This window comes from Ipomoea nil, unplaced genomic scaffold, assembly GCF_001879475.1.
Source record: "Ipomoea nil cultivar Tokyo-kokei standard unplaced genomic scaffold, Asagao_1.1 scaffold0706, whole genome shotgun sequence".
NCBI lineage: Eukaryota > Viridiplantae > Streptophyta > Magnoliopsida > Solanales > Convolvulaceae > Ipomoea > Ipomoea nil.
This window is the reverse complement of record NW_017617134.1, coordinates 717,718-737,218: the sequence shown is the minus strand read 5'-3', so window position 1 is coordinate 737,218 and position 19,501 is coordinate 717,718. Positions and strand designations below refer to the sequence as shown.

At 34.2% G+C, this 19,501-nt stretch overlaps 1 protein-coding gene and 1 long non-coding RNA gene across 2 annotated transcripts; both read left to right on the top strand.

Moving 5' to 3' along the window:
• Positions 1 to 455: 455 nt before the first annotated feature.
• On the top strand, positions 456 to 18,602 carry LOC109176545. Its single transcript, XR_002053398.1, has 3 exons — positions 456 to 526; positions 11,492 to 11,497; positions 18,570 to 18,602. It is a non-coding gene; the product is annotated as an uncharacterized LOC109176545 (long non-coding RNA).
• Positions 12,478 to 15,730, top strand: LOC109176539 (protein SIEVE ELEMENT OCCLUSION B-like). Its single transcript, XM_019326004.1, has 5 exons — positions 12,478 to 12,802; positions 13,171 to 13,251; positions 13,990 to 14,438; positions 14,579 to 14,664; positions 15,105 to 15,730. The coding sequence occupies exons 1-5, from the start codon at positions 12,611 to 12,613 to the stop codon at positions 15,572 to 15,574; spliced, it is 1,278 nt and encodes a 425-aa protein (XP_019181549.1). The 5' UTR covers positions 12,478 to 12,610; the 3' UTR covers positions 15,575 to 15,730.
• Positions 18,603 to 19,501: the final 899 nt, after the last annotated feature.

Here is a 19,501-nt window from a genome sequence, read left to right as displayed (position 1 = left end):
ACCTCGTGCTTTAACTAAAAGAATTGAAGTTAGGTAAAGAACAAGTATGAGAAACTTATGCGTATGTTACCCAGTTATGGAAGTAAACTTATCTACTCAAGCGGATAGGGTCGAACTTAGGCTCTGTTATCATCTGTAAGGACATTAAACCACCCATGTAACAGTACCGCTTGATCATTAAGCTTGCCGAAAATTGGCAAGCTTACAACCCCCTGTGCACGAGAGAGAGCCTCTATGCTATACAATTCAATAAGTTTAAAAAGAGCTCTTGTATAAATAGTGGGACAAATCCTCTTCCCAAGTCAATGTGGGACAAAAGCTTTACCTTTTCCCTTCATTTTTCCAACTTAATGAGTCTACTTTGAGATTCAATATCTCATTCACCCATTATCCGTTTTGAGCATATAATATATCAATTTCTTTGTCTCACTACGAAGAATCCGAGTCCACTTTTACCCGACTCAAATCGGAAGTGGACTCCACGGATAATTGTATCACAAAATAGCTATTTAACATGTCATTTTAAGTTATTTTTTCCAACACATTAGTGTGATGGTTCAGGACCTTGTCCCTTAAATATGAGGTTGGAGGTTCAATCCCTACCTATGTGAATGGATACTGACGTTGAGACGGAGATAACTAGTCTACACGCATTTGACCGGAGTTGTGACCCACTTCTCACCCACGCCTCTCTAGAAGCAAACTAGACTATTACATATAGTCTGTAAAACGCCATAATTATGCATCCTTTTTGTCATTTATAAGCCACGGTCCCTCTATAGCTGTGAGCATTGAATTCCAATTTCTATTGAGAGACTTTTCGGAAAGTATTAAAGTTATTTATATTATTATTATATATACCTTTTGGCCTGTATGTATTGTAGCTTTCCTTTAGTCATTCAGATGCTCGGAATCATATCTAAATTCTTTTATTCACACAATATTATGATTACGATTTCTTATCTTATATATGTGTATATATGTATATACAATAATATACACCACACATTAATTTAGAAATGTTAAGCAGGTCATGTCAACCCGTCTCAAACTCATATGAGTCTATACTAATTCCAATTGTTATACCCTACACCACGGCGCGCGTAGCACTGTGCGCCGCGCGCCTCCCAAAACGACGTCGTTTTGAGAGGCGCGGTAGGAAGTTGCTGTGATTATGTGTATTTGTTCACACAATTATGTGTATTTGTTCATACAATTATGTACATTTTTTATACAATTATGTACATTCTTTTTATACAATTATGTACATCCGAATCAGAAAATTTGTGTGTATTATGTTAAGAGTTGATGTGTATTATGTTAAAAGTTTATGTTTATTATGTTTTTTTTTTGAAAGCGTTTATGTTTATTATGTATTATGTTAGATTATGTGTATTATCTTTTAAAAAGAGTATGTATATTTTGTTATATAATTATGTACATTCATGTATACAATTATGTGTATTCTAGTATAACATTATGTACATTTTTGAACAACGAATTTTTTTTTAAAGAAAAAATACTGCCATTCACTGGGGCGGGAAATTTCAAAAAAATAAAAATAAAAAAAATTAAAACAACATCGTTTTGCATCTGGGTGCACAGTGCAACGCGCACCGTGGTGTAGGATATAAATTGTCATACTAATTCTGTCATGTCGTATTAGCCCACATTAAAATGATTTAGGTCTGCCGGTCCACTTTAATTTATTAAAATTTATAATTTATATTTTAAAAATTTAATTATAATTATATAATTATAATTTCTTTTATATATTTGTATAATTGTTAAATTTTATATTATTTGTACATTTATTGTGACCATTAGAAGAGAGTTGGAATATACTGCTCGAGAATATTCACATAATGACTAAAATATTCACATAGATTCAATTTCATGATCAAGTGATAACACTAAAAAATAAAAATAAAAATAAAAATTATCAGAGTTGACTACTGTAAGATTCGTTGAAATATATGAATTTAGGATGTTTACATCAAAGTAAGACACATAATTGGAAGATATGAATTTAGGATGTCTATCAATTGGAAGATTGTCAATTGCAACTTTGCTTCCTTCTAAGTTTTAACGATTAGATCAGCACGACGTCAACCATGCATTTGCAATCAAAACTTGACTACAACGAATAAGGATTGTGGATGAGTTATATGTTGGAGTGGAAATAAGAAAGGTTATATTAAGGTGCCTACAACTTGGCCTAATTTTGATTTATTTTAACCAAGCCTATTTATTAAGAGATCAGGATTAAGCCTATTTATTTAATTAAATAGGGCAAATTATTGTGTGGAGTGTGGACCATGTTATGTGGCAATCGTTATACCTGTGATGATTCAGAGAAGAAGGGAGTATCGACTGAAAGGGAGACAAAAGGATTATTCTCATTGCATTTCAAGAAGACTTAGTACAAGAGTTTATATGCACAGTTATACAAAGCTAAGAAAAAAGGAGGGAAAAGGAACTGCTTCTAACTGCTTCTAACAGACTGCTTCTAACTGCTTCTAACAGATTTTAGAGTAAACGGATGGACTCCACTTGTCAACCATCCGAGACTCCTGATAGCCCCCCGCAAGCTGGATTGTATAGATTGAACAATCCAAGCTTGGACACATATGCATTGAAAGAGCTCGGGCACTGAGCTTTAGTGAACACATCAGCCAGCTGATTTGCAGAGGTCACATGAAGAAGCTTGATGGTGCCTTTTTGTAGTTTTTCTCTAACTAAGTGACAGTCCAATTCAATATGCTTGGTGCGTTCATGAAACATAGGGTTCTCAGCAATTGCTATTGCTGACTTACTGTCATAATAAAGAGCTGCAGGGATATCAACATGCAATCCAAATTCGTTCAGCAGATAAAGCAACCATTGTATCTCACAAGTAGTGGCTGCTAAGGCTCTATATTCAGCCTCTGATGATGATTTTGAAACTGTAACTTGCTTCTTAGATTTCCAGGACACCAAAGCACCTCCTAGAAATACACAGAAGCCAGCTCCCCAGTCTGAGTCTGAAAAAGCTGATAACTGCAAACTGGATGAGGCTGGGAAAAAGAGTCCTTGGCCAGGTGCCCCTTTGATATATCTTAGGACTCTGTAAGCTGCTTGTAGATGTAAGTCAGTGGGAGTATCCAAGAACTGAGAGAGTTGTTGTGTAGCAAAGCTTATGTCGGGTCTGGTGATAGTTAAGTATAGGAGTTTCCCAACTATTCTTCTGTAATGAGTGTTATCATCCTACAGAGTACCTTCACCCTTGTTGAGCTTGTGTGATGGAGAAGTGGGACTCTGAACTGGTTTGGCATCCTCAAAGCCTGTATCAGTTAATAACTCAAGGGCATATTTCCTTTGGGATATAGCAATCCCTTTTCTCTGCCTAGCTACTTCCAAACCTAGGAAGTATTTTAAGGGTCCAAGGTCTTTTAAGTTGTCATTCAATTGCATTTTGATCTGTTGTATCAGATTCAGATCTGCACTGCCCACTATTATATCATCTACATATACTAATAGTGCCACAAAGGACCTTCCTTCTCCCTTAACAAATAAGGAATTGTCAGGTAAGGACTGTTTAAACCCCATGGATTGCAGAGCTGAATTCAACTTAGTGTTCCATTGTCTGTTGGCCTGTTTGAGTCCATATAAAGATTTGTTTAGTCTGCACACCTTGCCCTTATCCCTTTTCTCAAAACCAAGTGGAACCTGCATATAAACCTCCTCATCTAATTCTCCATGGAGGAATGCATTGTTGACATCCATTTGATGAAGGTGCCAATCCTTAGCTGCAGCAATGGCAAGAAAAGTTCTGATTGTAGTAACCTTGGCCACTGGACTAAAGGTATCAAGGTAATCCACCCCAAGTGTTTGTGTGTAGCCCTTAACCACTAGTCTAGCTTTATATCTGTCAATGCTACCATCTGGTTTATGCTTGACCTTGTACACCCATTTGCAGCCTATAGATTTCTTTGAGGGGGGCAGATCAACAATTGTCCATGTGTTGTTATTTTCAAGAGCAGAGATCTCATCATGCATGGCTTTCCTCCAACATTCATGTTTCACGGCCTCACTGTAACTCCTTGGCTCAGTAGTGCAAGTAATATTCATTAAAAAGGATTGAAATGAAGGTGAAAGCATATCATAGCTTATAACTTTGTGCAGACTGTGTGGAGAGGTCCTAACTATAGAACTGTGGCACACATAGTCCCTTAGATAGGTGGGGGCCTGCTTGTGTCTGATGGATTTCCTAACAACTGGCTGTTCAGATGGAGGGCTATATGCCTCAGTTGTCTCCTCAATGGTAATGTCATCAGGAGGGTAATCACACTCATTTGATTCAGCTGTCAGCTCAGGACCTTCAAGAACTGAATTGTCTGAGATAGGGGGTTGTGGAACCACCATGGTGTCAACCACTGCATCATCTTCTGGGGCACCATCCAGAACAGGTAATATAACTTGATTGAACTCCTGTTCAGGTTTATCCAAGTGTTGTAAGGGAAACACATGTTCATAAAACACCACATCCCTGGAGATAAAAAAAAAAAAAACTTCTGGCTTGTAGATCATAGAGCTTATACCCTTTGATTCCATTAGCATATCCAAGAAAGACACATTTCTTGGCTCTGGGGTCAAATTTTGATTTAGGACCCACTGTAGTGGCAAATGCTAGACATCCAAAGACCCTTAGATGCTGATATTGAGGACTTTTGTGGAGGAGGAGCTGATAAGGAACTTGATTATTGATGGCAGCAGAGGGTAGCCTATTGATGATGTAGGCTGCATGTAATATGCACTCTCCCCAGAACTGTTCTGGTAGGCCAGCTTGGAATCTGAGGGCTCTTGTTGTGCATAAAAGGTGACCATGCTTTCTTTCCACCCTGCTGTTTTGCTGGGGAGTGTAAGTACAAGAGGTTTGATGCACTATCCCTTCTTTATTAAAGAAATCAATCATATCAAACTCTAGCCCATTGTCTGTCCTTATACACTTCACTTTTGTGTCAAACTGGTTCTTGACTAGATTACAGAAGGATGTGACCAAGTTTCTGACCTCAGATTTCCTCTTCATTAAGTGAACCCATACTGATCTGCTATGGTCAAGAAGTAATGATGGCCATGAGGAGTTGCAACCTTGTAAGGCCCCCAAATATCCATATGTAGCAATTCAAAACAAGCAACTGAATTAGATAAACTTGATTGAAAAGGAAATCTTTTCTGCTTGGCAAGATGACAACAATCACAAACTAGATCTTTATTCATTTGTATAATGGGATCAAGTTTATGCAAACATTGGATTTTGGTGTATGAGGCATGCCCTAGTCTAGCATGCCATAGAGTACATTTATTCACAGTGGGAACTAAATTGCAAATAGAAGGGAAAACAGTAGGAAAGACCAAATGGTACAATCCATTTTTGAGCTCCGCTGCTCCAATCTTCTTGCCATGGGCATCCTGTATAATGCATTCATCAGTGTACAATCTCATGGTACAATTTGAGTCTTGAATAAGAGCACCAACAGAGATTAAGTTGTAACAAAATCCAGGAACATAAAGAACATTATGTAAGACAACATCATCAGATAAATGCACAGATCCAGTGTATGTGATAGCAACCTGCAGACCATTAGGCAAGCCAACATGCATATTCTGAACTTCTTTGTGATTTCTCAGCAATTTCTCATCACACACAATATGGTGTGTAGCACCACTATCCAATATCCAGTTATTCATGTTATGGACCACAGAATTCAGAGAAGGATTCATACCTTCTAATTGGGTGGCTGGCACTGAGACTGCAGATATGGTGTTGGCTAGGGGCTGATTAGTGAGAGTGTTTGAATTTCCCCCAGAATTCTTCTGTAGTTGCATGAACTCCAAAAAATTCTTGAAGTCTGTTTGAGTAAACAAACTGGCTGCATTTGGATTCTGATTTTCTGTTTGAGTTAAATTGACTGATCCTTGATTCTTTGCCCTTGGCTTCCAACCAGGGGGATAACCATACTTCTTGTAACATTTATCCTGTGTATGTCCAGTATAGCCACAATATGTGCATACTGGCCTCTTGTTTCCTGAAGGAAATCTCTTATAATTCTGGTGATTTCCACTGTCAGCATTGGCTAAAAACACACTACTACTGCTTCCATTTTCTCCTGCTTGATGAAGCTGGCTTCCAAAACCAATAGTGTTCATTTGAAATTGTCTTTCTTGTTGTGTTATCATTGAATATGCTTCACACACATCAGGCAAGGGTTTCATGAGCATGATTTGGTTTCTAACTCCAGTGTACCTATCGTGCAACCCGATCAGAAAAACAGAGAGTTTATCCTTCTCTGCCTGTTCATTTATCTCATCAATTCTTTTTCCACATTGACATTTTGGATTACATCCACACAGCATGGTAGGCCTGAGGATCATTAACTCATCCCGTAACAGTTTCTGTTTCGTGAAATACTCATTCAGAGAGCCTTCTTCCTGTTTCGTTCGATAAATTTCACATTTAATCTCCGCAATCCGGAATAGGTCTTGTTGACTGAATCATCGTTTCAAGTCATTCCAGATTCCATACGCCGTGTCTATCCAAAGCACACTTTGGCCAATAGTCGGGGATAACGATCGGACAATCCACGATACTACTGTGTTGTTGCAACGTTCCTAGACATCATACTTTCGATCGTCTATTGCAGGCTTGGTGATGGTTCCATTGACAAACGCAAGTTTGTTTTTACAGGACAGAGCCATTGTCATTGCTCGAGCCCAGGGATGGTAGTTCGAGCCATCCATCGGGGTAGACACGAGCACCAGCGCTGGATTTTTGTTTGCGTGTAAGAAATAGGGATTGGATTGAAGATCGGGGTTGAAATTCACCTCTCCAATAGCAGCAGGAACTTCCTGAGCAGGATTGGGATTGGCAGTGTTTGCCGCAGCAGTTGCCGGATTACTGATCGGAGCCGATCGATTGCCGACGGGAGGCCACGCTTCCATTGTGGGAAGTTGCTTCGTAGATTACTTCATTCGAAGCTCTGATACCATGTAATGATTCAGAGAAGAAGGGAGTATCGACTGAAAGAGAGACAAAAGGATTATTCTCATTGCATTCCAAGAAGACTTAGTACAAGAGTTTATATGCACAGTTATACAAAGCTAAGAAAAAAGGAGGGAAAAGGAACTGCTTCTAACTGCTTCTAACAGACTGCTTCTAACTGCTTCTAACAGATTTTAGAGTAAACGGATGGACTCCACTTGTCAACCATCCGAGACTCCTGATAATACCGTGTACCACGACGCACATAGCAATGTGCGTTTCGTGCGGCCGTGCCTCTTAAAACGACGCCATTTTGTTAAGTTGTGTAGGGAGTTGACACGACAGAGTGTATGTGTATTATGTTATATAATTATGTATATTATGTTGTACAATTATGTACATTCTGTTATACAATTATGTACATTTTTATACAATTATGTACATCCGAAACAGAGAATTTTTTTTAAGAGTTAAGAGTTTATGTGTATCATGTTAAGAGTTTATGTGTATTATGTTAAGAGTTTATGTGTATTATGTATTATGTATTATGTTAGATTATGTGCATTATCTTTTTAAAAAGATTGTGTATTATGTTATACAATTATGTACATTTTGTTATACAATTATGTACATTTTGTTATGCAATTATGTACATTTTTAAAACATGAGATTTTTTTTAAGAAGTTAACAGCAGACACAGAAAGCGAAATTTCCCCCCAAAAAAAGTACAAAACGACGTCGTTTTGCACCAGGACGCACATTGCATTGTGCGCCCTGGTGCACAATATAAATTGCCGTTATGTGGACCATAACAAAATGTACAGTTTTAATATACTAAAAGTATATTATTTGTATATAGAATGAACATTATACAAAATAATGTACTTTTAGTACTTAAATAATATATTTTTCCTGAATACAATGTATATTGTTAATATACTAAAAGTATATTTTTTGTGTACTGAATATACATTATTTGATAGTATGGTCCACACAATAATGATGGACTAAAAAGGGCAAATTATTATGTGGGTCGTGGACCACGATCCAAAACGGCGTCGCTGAATTTTATGAGTTAGAATAATGTACATTATATGTTAGAATAATGTAAATTATGTGTTAGAATAATGAAACTTCTGGGGTATTATAATGTACATTATGTGTTAGAATAATATACATTATATATTAGAATAATGAAACTTCTGGGATAAAATAATGTACATTATGAGTTATAAAAACGTATATTGTAGCGAATCACATGAAAAAATAAAATAAAATTACGCGAAATGACGTTGTGTTTTGATCGTAGTCCACACGATAACTATTGACTAAATAGGTCTAGACTTATACGTTTAAAGCCTAGCTATGTTCACCTATCATTTTCATTGTGGATAAGACGCTCATAAGCAAACGATTCATCATCTTTTCATTTAGAAAGAGGTTATGGATTCAACTTTTACTATGTATATATAGACTACTTTGTATTTTGTGACAGATAAATTGTTCTTCGAATGTTTAGATAAATAATGATGGTGATGATGATAGGGAGGATTAAACAATGTTTAAAAATTGGTATGTGATCAGTAGCTATTTTGATACATTATTTTGAATGGGGTTGACCATTAATTTGGGTTAAGTAAAAGTTGATACTTTTTTTAAGTGAGGATTATATGAATTTGGTTTATTTATTGCACAAAAATAGATGATTGGTCAATGTGAAATTGATTTTTTAAAATATATCTATAAAATTAAAAAGAAAAAACTTTGAACTAATAAAAATACAATTATATAACTCTATATCATGTTGATATTGACATCTTTAAAGTGTTTTCTTTAACTTTTTTTTTTTTTTTGAAAATATGTTTTCTTTAACTTTAATTTATAACTAAAGTCATATTAGGGATGGATTATTATGAGGTAACTTTAGAAGAGAAAAACAATATCTTTCACCCAAAATTTACTCTTGGATATTTAATTTAGAGAAAATTGTAGTTTTAATTCAAAAGTTATATAGAAAGTGTAATTTGTGTTCATAATTAATATGATGTTACAATAGTACCCCTAATTAGTCACAAATGTGACATATTTATTCCTTTTGACAGATGTAGCTATTTTTTATGAAAAATTTACACATGTTTTTGGCATGTGTTGTAGTAATTTTTACAATTGTTAGTGATTCTAATTTTCATATTATGAATACTTTAAACTCTAACAAATGTTCTCTCCTCCATTTAAAATTGACTGAATCATCCACGAATATAATCTCCAATGTATAATAGCTAGGAACATTATGGGCGTTGTTTAGTTTTCTATCCAAGAAAACCATACTAAAAAAATACAATTTTGTGCTTTCTATATTAATGGTACTTATGTTTTCGTCCAAAATAACTCCAATCAAAACACGTACGGATTAAATATGCCATGCACATTATATTGGTCACTAATTAAGGAGGACTGTTACTACAGTTCCATGTTAATAAGGGACAAAAGTTATACATACTCTATAATTCAAGGTTTAAAACTTTAAATTTTCCTTTAATATACTTTATTACGGAGTATATTTTTTAGTATTATTTTTAAGAATTATGCAAACTACAGTACAATACTTAAAATGTGTCGAATAAAACATGTTGAGTCCTTCAACTTTCAAAATTTAACTAGTCTTAGTCCTCCTAGAAGAACCATGGATGATTAATTTAAATATTTAAAACTAAATGTGACAAAATCACTATACTCAAAAAATTGCAGATGACATTAACTCTTTACGAAAACCACGTTGACTTCCTTGTCTGGTTTTTACATCCACCATCATTCTTTCATCAACTATGATTGGGCCTTCCATGAAGAAATCTTAACGAATTTGATTTAGCCTATTGGTAATCTATTCATATACTTTCTCAACTTACTGAAACACAAAAAACCAATAACGCCTCCACTGAGGCTTGAACTCATAATCTTTCAAATAGAAGTCCAACTCAGGTACCATTAGACCACATAGTCCTGGTCTATTGGTAACAGTTAAATTATTACGATTTGTTACCAAGAACAGTAGACAAATCTGATGTCCATTGTCCAAAATGAAATGCATACTATATACTTTTACTTTTGGAGCTCTTGTTAGAACGCATGCATTTATTTTTGAGAAAATGTACAAATAAGTTATTGAACTATTTGAGAGATAACCATTAAGTCATCATATCAAACTCGAATAAGCTCCAAATTCATTTATGAAATCAGGGAAAAAAAAAAAAAAACATTTAACATTTTTAACAAGTTAACAACTTAGACTACATGTAAGCATTTGATCCTTGGACTACATGGCCATAAGAGAATATCCACGATGTGGATGCTCAGCTACATAGAATTCAATTCAAAAAAAAAAAAAAAAAAAAAAAAAAAAAAGCTACATAGAATTCGTTTTCAATGTTGTCTAGTTTACACAAATTTTTGTTTTTATGTGAATGTGTTTAACTCTTTACAAAAACTCGTTAAGATTGTGAAAAGTTTGGTCCATGTAGCATGATCAATCCGAAAAATGTTTCTTGCAAAGAATCCGGCATTTCTTTCTCTTATATATCCGGTTTAATAAATGGTTGTTAGCTGATTGTGTTAATTAGAGGATATAACTAATTGATAATATTAGCTGTTGTAGAAAAGTGTTTGATAAATTAGTTGTTAGCTTATAGTTGTTTGGTATATTTCTTTTTTGAAAAAACTAATTAAAAAGTTGTTTGGAGTAGTTTTTTTAAATTTTAACATTTTGAAGTTACAAAAGCTAATTAACTAAACACTTTTATTGATATTTTAACTGAATCAAACAATTAATAGTGATTAAATAAGTCAAAATTGATTTATATGCCAATTTTTTACCAAGGCGTAGTCTTATACCACATTAGCCCCTCTCTCCCAACATAGCCCAAAACCCCCAAAAAATATCATCATGGGCCATTCTCTAAGAGGACCATGCGATCTACCAACTTTTCACTGAAAATCATGAAACAATGGCCTGTTTGGTAAAATTTTGGCTTATAGGTCAATTTTGGTTTTTTTTTATTACTATTAATTATTTGATTTAGTTAAAATATCAATGTAAGTGTTTGATTAATTTGCTTTTTGCAATTTCAATTCAAAATGCTAAAATTTAAAAAGCTACTCCAAGCAACTTTTTTAATTAGTTTTTTTTAGAAAAGAAATTATACCAAACAGTTATCAGCTAATTTACAAAACACTTTTCCACAACAGATAATGTTATTAACTAGTTATACCTTATAATTAACACAATTAGCTAACAGCCATTTACCAAACAGGATCAATAAGAAAGAACTAAATTTGAAAAAATCACCACCTAGGCATCTACCACTATTTCACTGAAAATCATGGGGTGAAGAATTAAATTTTGAAAAATGACCATCCCGACGTATTTTTATTTACTAAAATGTATGGTATTCCATAGTGGACCATGGTCTCCAGTGCTATGTAGACCATAATCGTCAAATGAAACTGTAGTAGAATTAAAATAATATTTTAATGTTGCTATACTGAAACTAGTGTGTGTGGAAAGTGAAACTAAAATACAGAGCTCATTCAACCATGTATGTTGTCAAATGAAACTGTAGTATAATTAAAATGATACTTCAGTGTTGTTCTAATGAAACTAGTGTAAGTGAAAAATAAAATTAAAATCCAAAGTTATACAATAACATATATTGTCAAATTAACCTAGAGTGTAATTAAAATAATACTTTAATATTACGATAATTAAACTAGTGTATGTGGAAAATGAAACTACAAAATAGAGCTCATGCAATAATGTATATTGTCAAATGAAACTATAGTAGAATTAAAAATGATACTTTGGTATTACTATAATGAAACTAGTGTATGTGAAAAATGAAACTGAACAACAGAATAATATTGTCAAATGAAACTGAAGTGTAATTAGAATGATACTTCATAAATTACACTGCTACATGGACCATTGTCCACAATAAAATTTGCCATTCCATAGACGCCTTAAAGAATGGATAAATGGATCCTTCTAAATTACTCAAAATCTTTACTCATTATTGCATTGATTATGGTCTACAAAGCTGTGTGGACTAAAAATAAAAAAATACATTATTTATGTACATAAAATATATTATTTAAAAGTACATTTTTTTTTAGTAATGAAAGTACATTATTTTATATGCTACCAAATAATGTGCATTCAGTACACAAATAATGTACTAATATATTAAAAATGTATCTTGTATTCAGGAAACGTACATTATTTGAGTACTAAATTTACATTATCTTATATACTGTACATTCATTACACAGATAATATACTTTTTTTTATAGTTCACATAGCACTATGTGAATCATGGTTGCCATACAAATTTGCCTGAAGGAAGGTAGAGGATTCTTTCTTTTGAGCTTTAATTTAGTAGATTCCATGCTTCTTAAGCCATTAAAGCACCTGTCTCATGAAACCAGCTAGCATATATCCCTATTCCTATAGGTTTCTTTCCATATTACTCAAGTGCATGCTAAACTTTCCGTTAGGTTTAATAAGTGGGGTAAAAAGAAAGCTAGCCAAGATCATCAATGGCGGCGTTAGTGGAAGCAAAGCCACCGGCAAGTCGAACCGGCTACGGACGCGGCCTGGCAGCGACTTGTGACCAAACTGGGATTTTGCGGCAAATCGAAACCACACACTTTCCTGATGGCAAAGAAATTCAGGTTAATGGTCTGCTCAGTATCATCAAGGAGATTCTGTCTCTATGTGGCTACCACATGGTATGTTCTTCAAATCTAATGTTTTTCTACCACTTAAAATGGTCCCAATACTAGGTTTTTTGTTAGAAATTAAACAAAGTTGATTGGAAAAATTTGTTATTGTTATTTCTAACCAATATGGTTCGTTAGAATTTTCAAAATTTGACCACCCCAATTGTGGCTAGAGAATTGAAAAAGTTTCAAATTTTCATATACTTTTTTGGATGTTCGAAAAAATTGTACAGAAATAGCAAAATTTCCAAAAGTGCGGAGACCAAAGTACTAATATTTTTCCAAAAGTGCGGAGACCAAAGTACTAACATTTAAATTGTTTGTTATGTTGGGTTGAAATTTTGTTTTAATAATTTTGTTTCCTAAATGGTAAACAGAGTTCCGAAGGACAAAAAGAAGATCCCACTTCCTTGGATTATTCCTGCCTGCATTCCATATTGGAACAACTATCCACCGAGGTTCATAGTACATCAACTTCTCCAATACTTTAACCATTTAATCTGGTACTATATCTAAACATTGTCCAAAAAATTGAATTCCCAATCCCTAAGACCCCCACATCTCGACTTGACAAAATATTTAGGTTGATGTAAATCAGGGTAAAATATCGCATCAGTTTACTTTGGGCATAATTCTCACATTACTATTGTCGAGTTTTAAGCCTTACAGGGTGTTTGGTTGGAGGGATTTTAAATTCCCTTCCCACTTAATTCCCATCTAATTCCAAAGGCCATTAAATTCCGTAATTTGGTTGGAGGGAATTGCAATTCCCCCATTTTCATGGAATTAAAATCCCATGTCCCCCCGTGGTATTTTAATTCTTGAGAAAAAAAGATAGTGATGAGTCAAAATTACCCCTTCCTTTTTTAACCTAAAATTAATGTCTAACAACAATAATGGACATTTTTGACTTTATACTACTTATTCACTTTCAATTCCCATGTATACCAAACATTGGAATTGAAATTCCTAGTAATTCTATTCCTATCAACCAAACACTAGAATTTAAATTCCCACTTTATTCCCAGTAATTCAACTCCCATGGAATTACAAATTCTTTTCCCACATAATTCCCCCCCTCCAACCAAACGCCCTGTTAGTTTCTTACCTCAAATACAGTCTACTAAATCAGTAGGTTAAGCCTGTATCGCCTAATATATCTAAACCTAACTAACCATGTCTGTTTCATGTTTTAGCTAGCATTCACGACCTTGAACGCCGCAGATGTACATCCTAAGACCCTCAGTTTCTTCAACATGCTATCGAGTTACGAGTGGGACGCTAAGTTGTGCCTGATGTTAGCGGCTCTTGTTACGATTTACGGAGACTATTGGGTTCTAATGCAGTCATGTTCTGGGGAACAGTTGGCCAAGGACATGGTAACGTTGTTGCAGCTAAAGGACCGAGTAGTAGACTCCGATGAACAGAAATCTTGGTTCGATAAGCTTAAGAATCTCATCATGTCCATGGTGGATTTGACTGAGCAAATCGCGAAGATGAATGCGTTGCTGTCGTCTCGTAGTTTTGCAGATGAAGCGACGATTCGTATAGCGACGAACACCATGGTAGTTGCGAGCTACTGGACTGTTAGAAATGTTGTTTTGTGCACGTCTTATATGCACTCCCTCTTTGGCAAGGCTTACAAGTAAGAATTTCATTTCATTATATTCCTGGCAAAAATATTCTCGGATTAAATTTCGACCGCTCTAAAGTGATCAAAAACTTAAGTTTTGTTGTTATTTTTAACTAGTTGAAAGTGATTGTCTGATTGGCAAATATATGTAGGTCTAGCGTTGGACCAGGTGATATTGACACAATGACCAAAAAAATAAGTGATCTTCAAGCAACTTGTCAGGAAATGACAATGTCATGTAAGATTGTTGTTTTTGCTACTGTTAAGTATATTTCAAGTTTCATGAATTCCCATTGTACAACATTTGGTTTTTCCACGATGTAACACAAACGGGGTGATTGGTAAATAGTTGTTAGTCGTTAGCAGTTAGCTGATTGAGTTAGTGAGTTTGAATAGTTGATAGCGTTAGCTGGTTATAGAAAGATGTTTGATAAATCGAAAAAGTTGTTTTGAACAGCTTTTTGAATTTTAGCATTTCGGAACAATAAGCTATTACAAAAGCTAATTAATCAAATAGCCATATTGATTGTTTAACAAATCAAACAATTAATAGTGGTCAAATAAGATAAAATTGGCTGATAAGTTAACTATATGGCTGAACCTGGCCTTTAATTTGCTTTACTTTTAATTTCTGATCTTTAAAATTGTTCAACTTTTAATCCTAACTCTATATGGCAGTGTTGGGCCACGTATTTGTACCTGCAAAAATGATAAAAATTGTGGCATGGGGAGGTTCAGGTGGAAAAGAGTGGACTTACAAGCCTGAAGGAGCAATAACAAAGATAAGTATCGTTCATGGAGGGGCAATTGTGTCCATAACCTTTTCTAGCATGAATCCAGGCGGCGGAGTGGAGTCTCCGGTCAAATTTGGCCGAGACGGCGGCAGCAAGACGGCGGAGGTGAGCATTAATCATCCTTCCGAGCAATTGACGGGCGTAAGTGGGACTTACGGGGTTATGGAAGAGAATGAAGTATACGTAAAATCGTTGAAGTTTCACACCAATCTCAGGGAGCACGGCCCGTTCGGTAGCCAAGACGACGGAACGCCGTTCTCATTTGTGATGGAGAATGGAATCGTGGTCGGATTTCATGGCCGGTCGTCGGAGAAATTTGTGGACGCCATCGGTGTGTTTGTGAAGCAGAACTGAAGCTAAGGCTGGCCCAAAGTTATTCTTGGTTACAGAAGTGACGTGAAAGACAATATATATATTATTAAAGTGATGTAGAAGACAATATACATGGGTTTATATATATGTACATAATCATGAAGATACATTTTTATTATATCATATCATTATTTGATATATATGTTGCAACTTAAAAATTAGAGTTTTAAGTAACTTGTAATAGAGTCAGTAGCATTAAAAAAAAAACTGTCATAACTTCTATTTAACCTCTCCTAACAAATAAAAATAGGGAGAGATCCGAAAGAAATACATCCATGAAATGTTTGGTTCATGAAATAGGTAAGCAATACAATAACATTCCTTGAAATAGACATATTGCATTGCTTAGTTTGATCATATTATCATGGGATTATCAAGATTATGTGGTCTAATGGTACCTGGGTTGGACTTCCATTTGAAAAATTGTGAGTTTGAGCCTCTGGAGCCATTATTGGTTCTTACAAATGGGGCAAATTATGCCCTGGACCCGTGTCTACATTGAATTGTGGACACGGGCCTAAAACGACGTCGTTTAAAAAAAAAAAAAAAAAAACCGTCATTTAGTTATAAAAAAAAAAAAAATTTCGCGCGCGTTTTGCCGTTAACGGCGTTATTTTTTTTTTTAATTATGAATGTACAGTTATGCCGTTATGAATGTACAGTTATGCCGTTATGAATATACAGTTATGCAATTATGAAATTATGAACACAGAGCTCTAACATTATGAACTTACAATTATGAACATATAGTGATAAAATTATGACCATGGAGCTTTAAAATTGTGAATATAGAGCTTCAAAGATTATGAATGTACAGTTATGGAGTTATGAATGTACAGTTATAGAGTTATGAATCTACAGTTATGGAGTTATGAATCTACAGTATGGAATTATGAATGTACAGTTATTGATCGAATTATGAACAAAGAGCTCTAACATTATGAACTTACAATTATGAACATATAGTGATAAAATTATGAACATAGAGCTCTAAAATTGTGAACATAGAGCTTCGAAAATTATGAATGTACAATTATGGAGTTATGAATGTACAGTTATGGAGTTATGAATGTACAGTTATGGAGTTATGAACGTACAGTTATGGAGTTATGAATGTATAGTTATTAACATATAGTAATAAAATTATGAACATATACTCTTACAATGAAGCGGTCTGAAATTAAAAAAAAAAAAAAAAAAAAAAAAAAAAAAACCCTAACGGCACTGTTACCCGTGTCCAGCAAGCATGCTGGACACGGGTCCAACGCATAACGATTGTACAAATGGGGCCTGGGATTACAAATACCAAAAATACGCTTTGCACATTATTTAATAAATATAATGTATTACATAAATGTATCTATATTTAATTAATTATAATTTTGATTAATTCCACCAGAGGTCCCTCGTATTTGGTGGCAATTCTAAATTTAGTAACACATTATTTAATAAATATAATGTATTACATAAATGTATCTATATTTAATTAATTATAATTTTGGTTAATTCCACCAGAGGTCCCTTGTATTTGGTGGCAATTCCAAATTTAGTTACAGACTATTGTTTTTGCCATTTAACATCTCAGACTATTGTTTTTTGAACATTTTTAGTCCTTTTCATGACTTTTCATAACTTTAGTAAGGGAATTTTTGTCTCTTCATATTTTTCTGATTTCAACAGGTTTAATTGGTTTAGGACTTTACTAAAAACCGGTTGAAAATATGATTACTAAAAATCAGAGGTTACCTAAAATTCTAAACCAATTAAATCGGTTGAAATCGAAAAAATAACAAAAGAAAAATATGAAGAGACAAAAAAATGGTCTTACTAAAAATAGGAAAAGTCATGAAAATGACTAAAAGTGTCCAAAAAACAATAGCCTGAGATGTTAAATGACAAAAACGATAATCTGGGACTAAATTTGAAATTGTCACCAAAGACAAGGGATCTCTGGTGGAATTAACTCTTATAACGTTTATCTATCAATAATTCAATATATATATATATATATATATATATATATATATATATATATATATATATATATATATATATATATATATATATATATATATATATATATATATATAACATCCAGTATATCATAATTATTATTATTATTATTTTGTATAAGGGTATTTATGTCTTTAAAAATATTTCATTTCTATTTGTTTAACCAACCAAACATTGGAATACAATTCTGGAATAAGGGTCAAATAGGCCATCGAACTGCACACGATAATGCAATTAGGCCACCGAACCTAAAAAACCAACAATTAGGTCCCTAAACTAACCATTTCAAACAATTCTTCCAATTTGAAGGTTTCCAACAGATCATCCTCCCAAATTAATTATTTTTTTAAAAAAATAAATTTTAAAAATTAATTATTTTTAAATTTAAAAAAAAAAAAAAAAAAAAAAAAAACAAGACTCCGGCCGGAGACGAAGAAACTCTTCGTGTCCACTGCCAGAGATGAAGAGTTTCATTGTCTCCTGCCATGGCGACGAAGAGTTTCTTCGTCTCCAGCCATCAGCCATTGAGAAGAAGAAACTCTTTGTCTCCGGCCGTGGAGACGAAGAAACCGGCCGGAGACGGTTCCGTCCCGGAGTCCTGTTTTTTTTTAAAAAATTTAAATAATTAATTTTTTAAAAAAATATATATTTTAAAAATAATTAATTTGGAAGGATGACCTGTCGGAAACCTTCAAATTGGAAGAATTGTTTGAAATTGGTTAGTTTAGGGACCCAATTGTTGGTTTTTTTAGGTTCAGTGGCCTAATTGAATTATCGTGTGCAGTTCGATGGCCTATTTGACCCTTATTCCTACAATTCCTAAAGACTATTCCTTCAGCGAACCAAACAATAGAATACAATTCATGTTATATTCCTTATTACTTATTCCATTCTCTGTGGAATAACATTCATATTTCCTCAAAATTCATTCCGTGAACCAAACGTGCTAGCAATTAACTTACAGTTTTCCAAGATATATATATATATATATATATATATATATATATATATATATATATATATATATGAAAAGTCAGAGACCGTAGCTCACAGAATCACGCAAAGACCACCAGGAGGAAATGACTTAAGAGCGTTGACGTCTCCCGCTAAGGCAAAGTCACCCCATTATGGTCAAACTCAAGATATTCACCGTCCGACCATCATTGAACATTGTCCACCCATGGAAGTTCATTGTTCCACCCGTTACCATGGTGACCGTTCCGTTGAACACTGCATCAGTAGTTATGCGAATGTGTGGAACGTCCCCTGATACGTCCAAATTTTTTGGAGTACTCTACCGTGATGAAGTTTTTTATGAGAATTGGCATTTGGGAAGAAGGGACTAAAATTTTGATCAAATTGTTGAAGGATCGGTAAGGATTTTCAGCAATAATAAATGCATTAAAATTTTCCTTCTAACTCTCGCCCACAATTTGAACCGATGTACTAAAATTGACAAAAGTTAAATAGTTGTGGATTGAAATTGACAACTTTTAAACTTGTGGACACAAATTAAAAATACTCCAATAGTCATAGAAACAAATATGACATTTTTTATAAAAAGAGTATCATTTTCTATGGTATCAGAGTTATGATGTAGTAATATCAGAGCGATTCTACATATTTTTAAATATTAGGAAAGAAATTAAAAATCCACATAAGTAGTTGTCATAAAAATCTGGACTCCATCGCTTAATAGAATAATAGGGTGCCCTTTATAAAGTCGATGCCCTTTGTCAGCAGGTTGACGGTATCGTACTGAACATCAACCCTCACCGTTAAGAGGCCAACATTGTTGTCGACGCCATTTTTGGCAGGGAAAAGAGGTCTGCCGCCGGATCGTTCCACCGGCATTAATGGTGAACGTAGGTAACTTGGAGTCAGAGATTAGAGGAT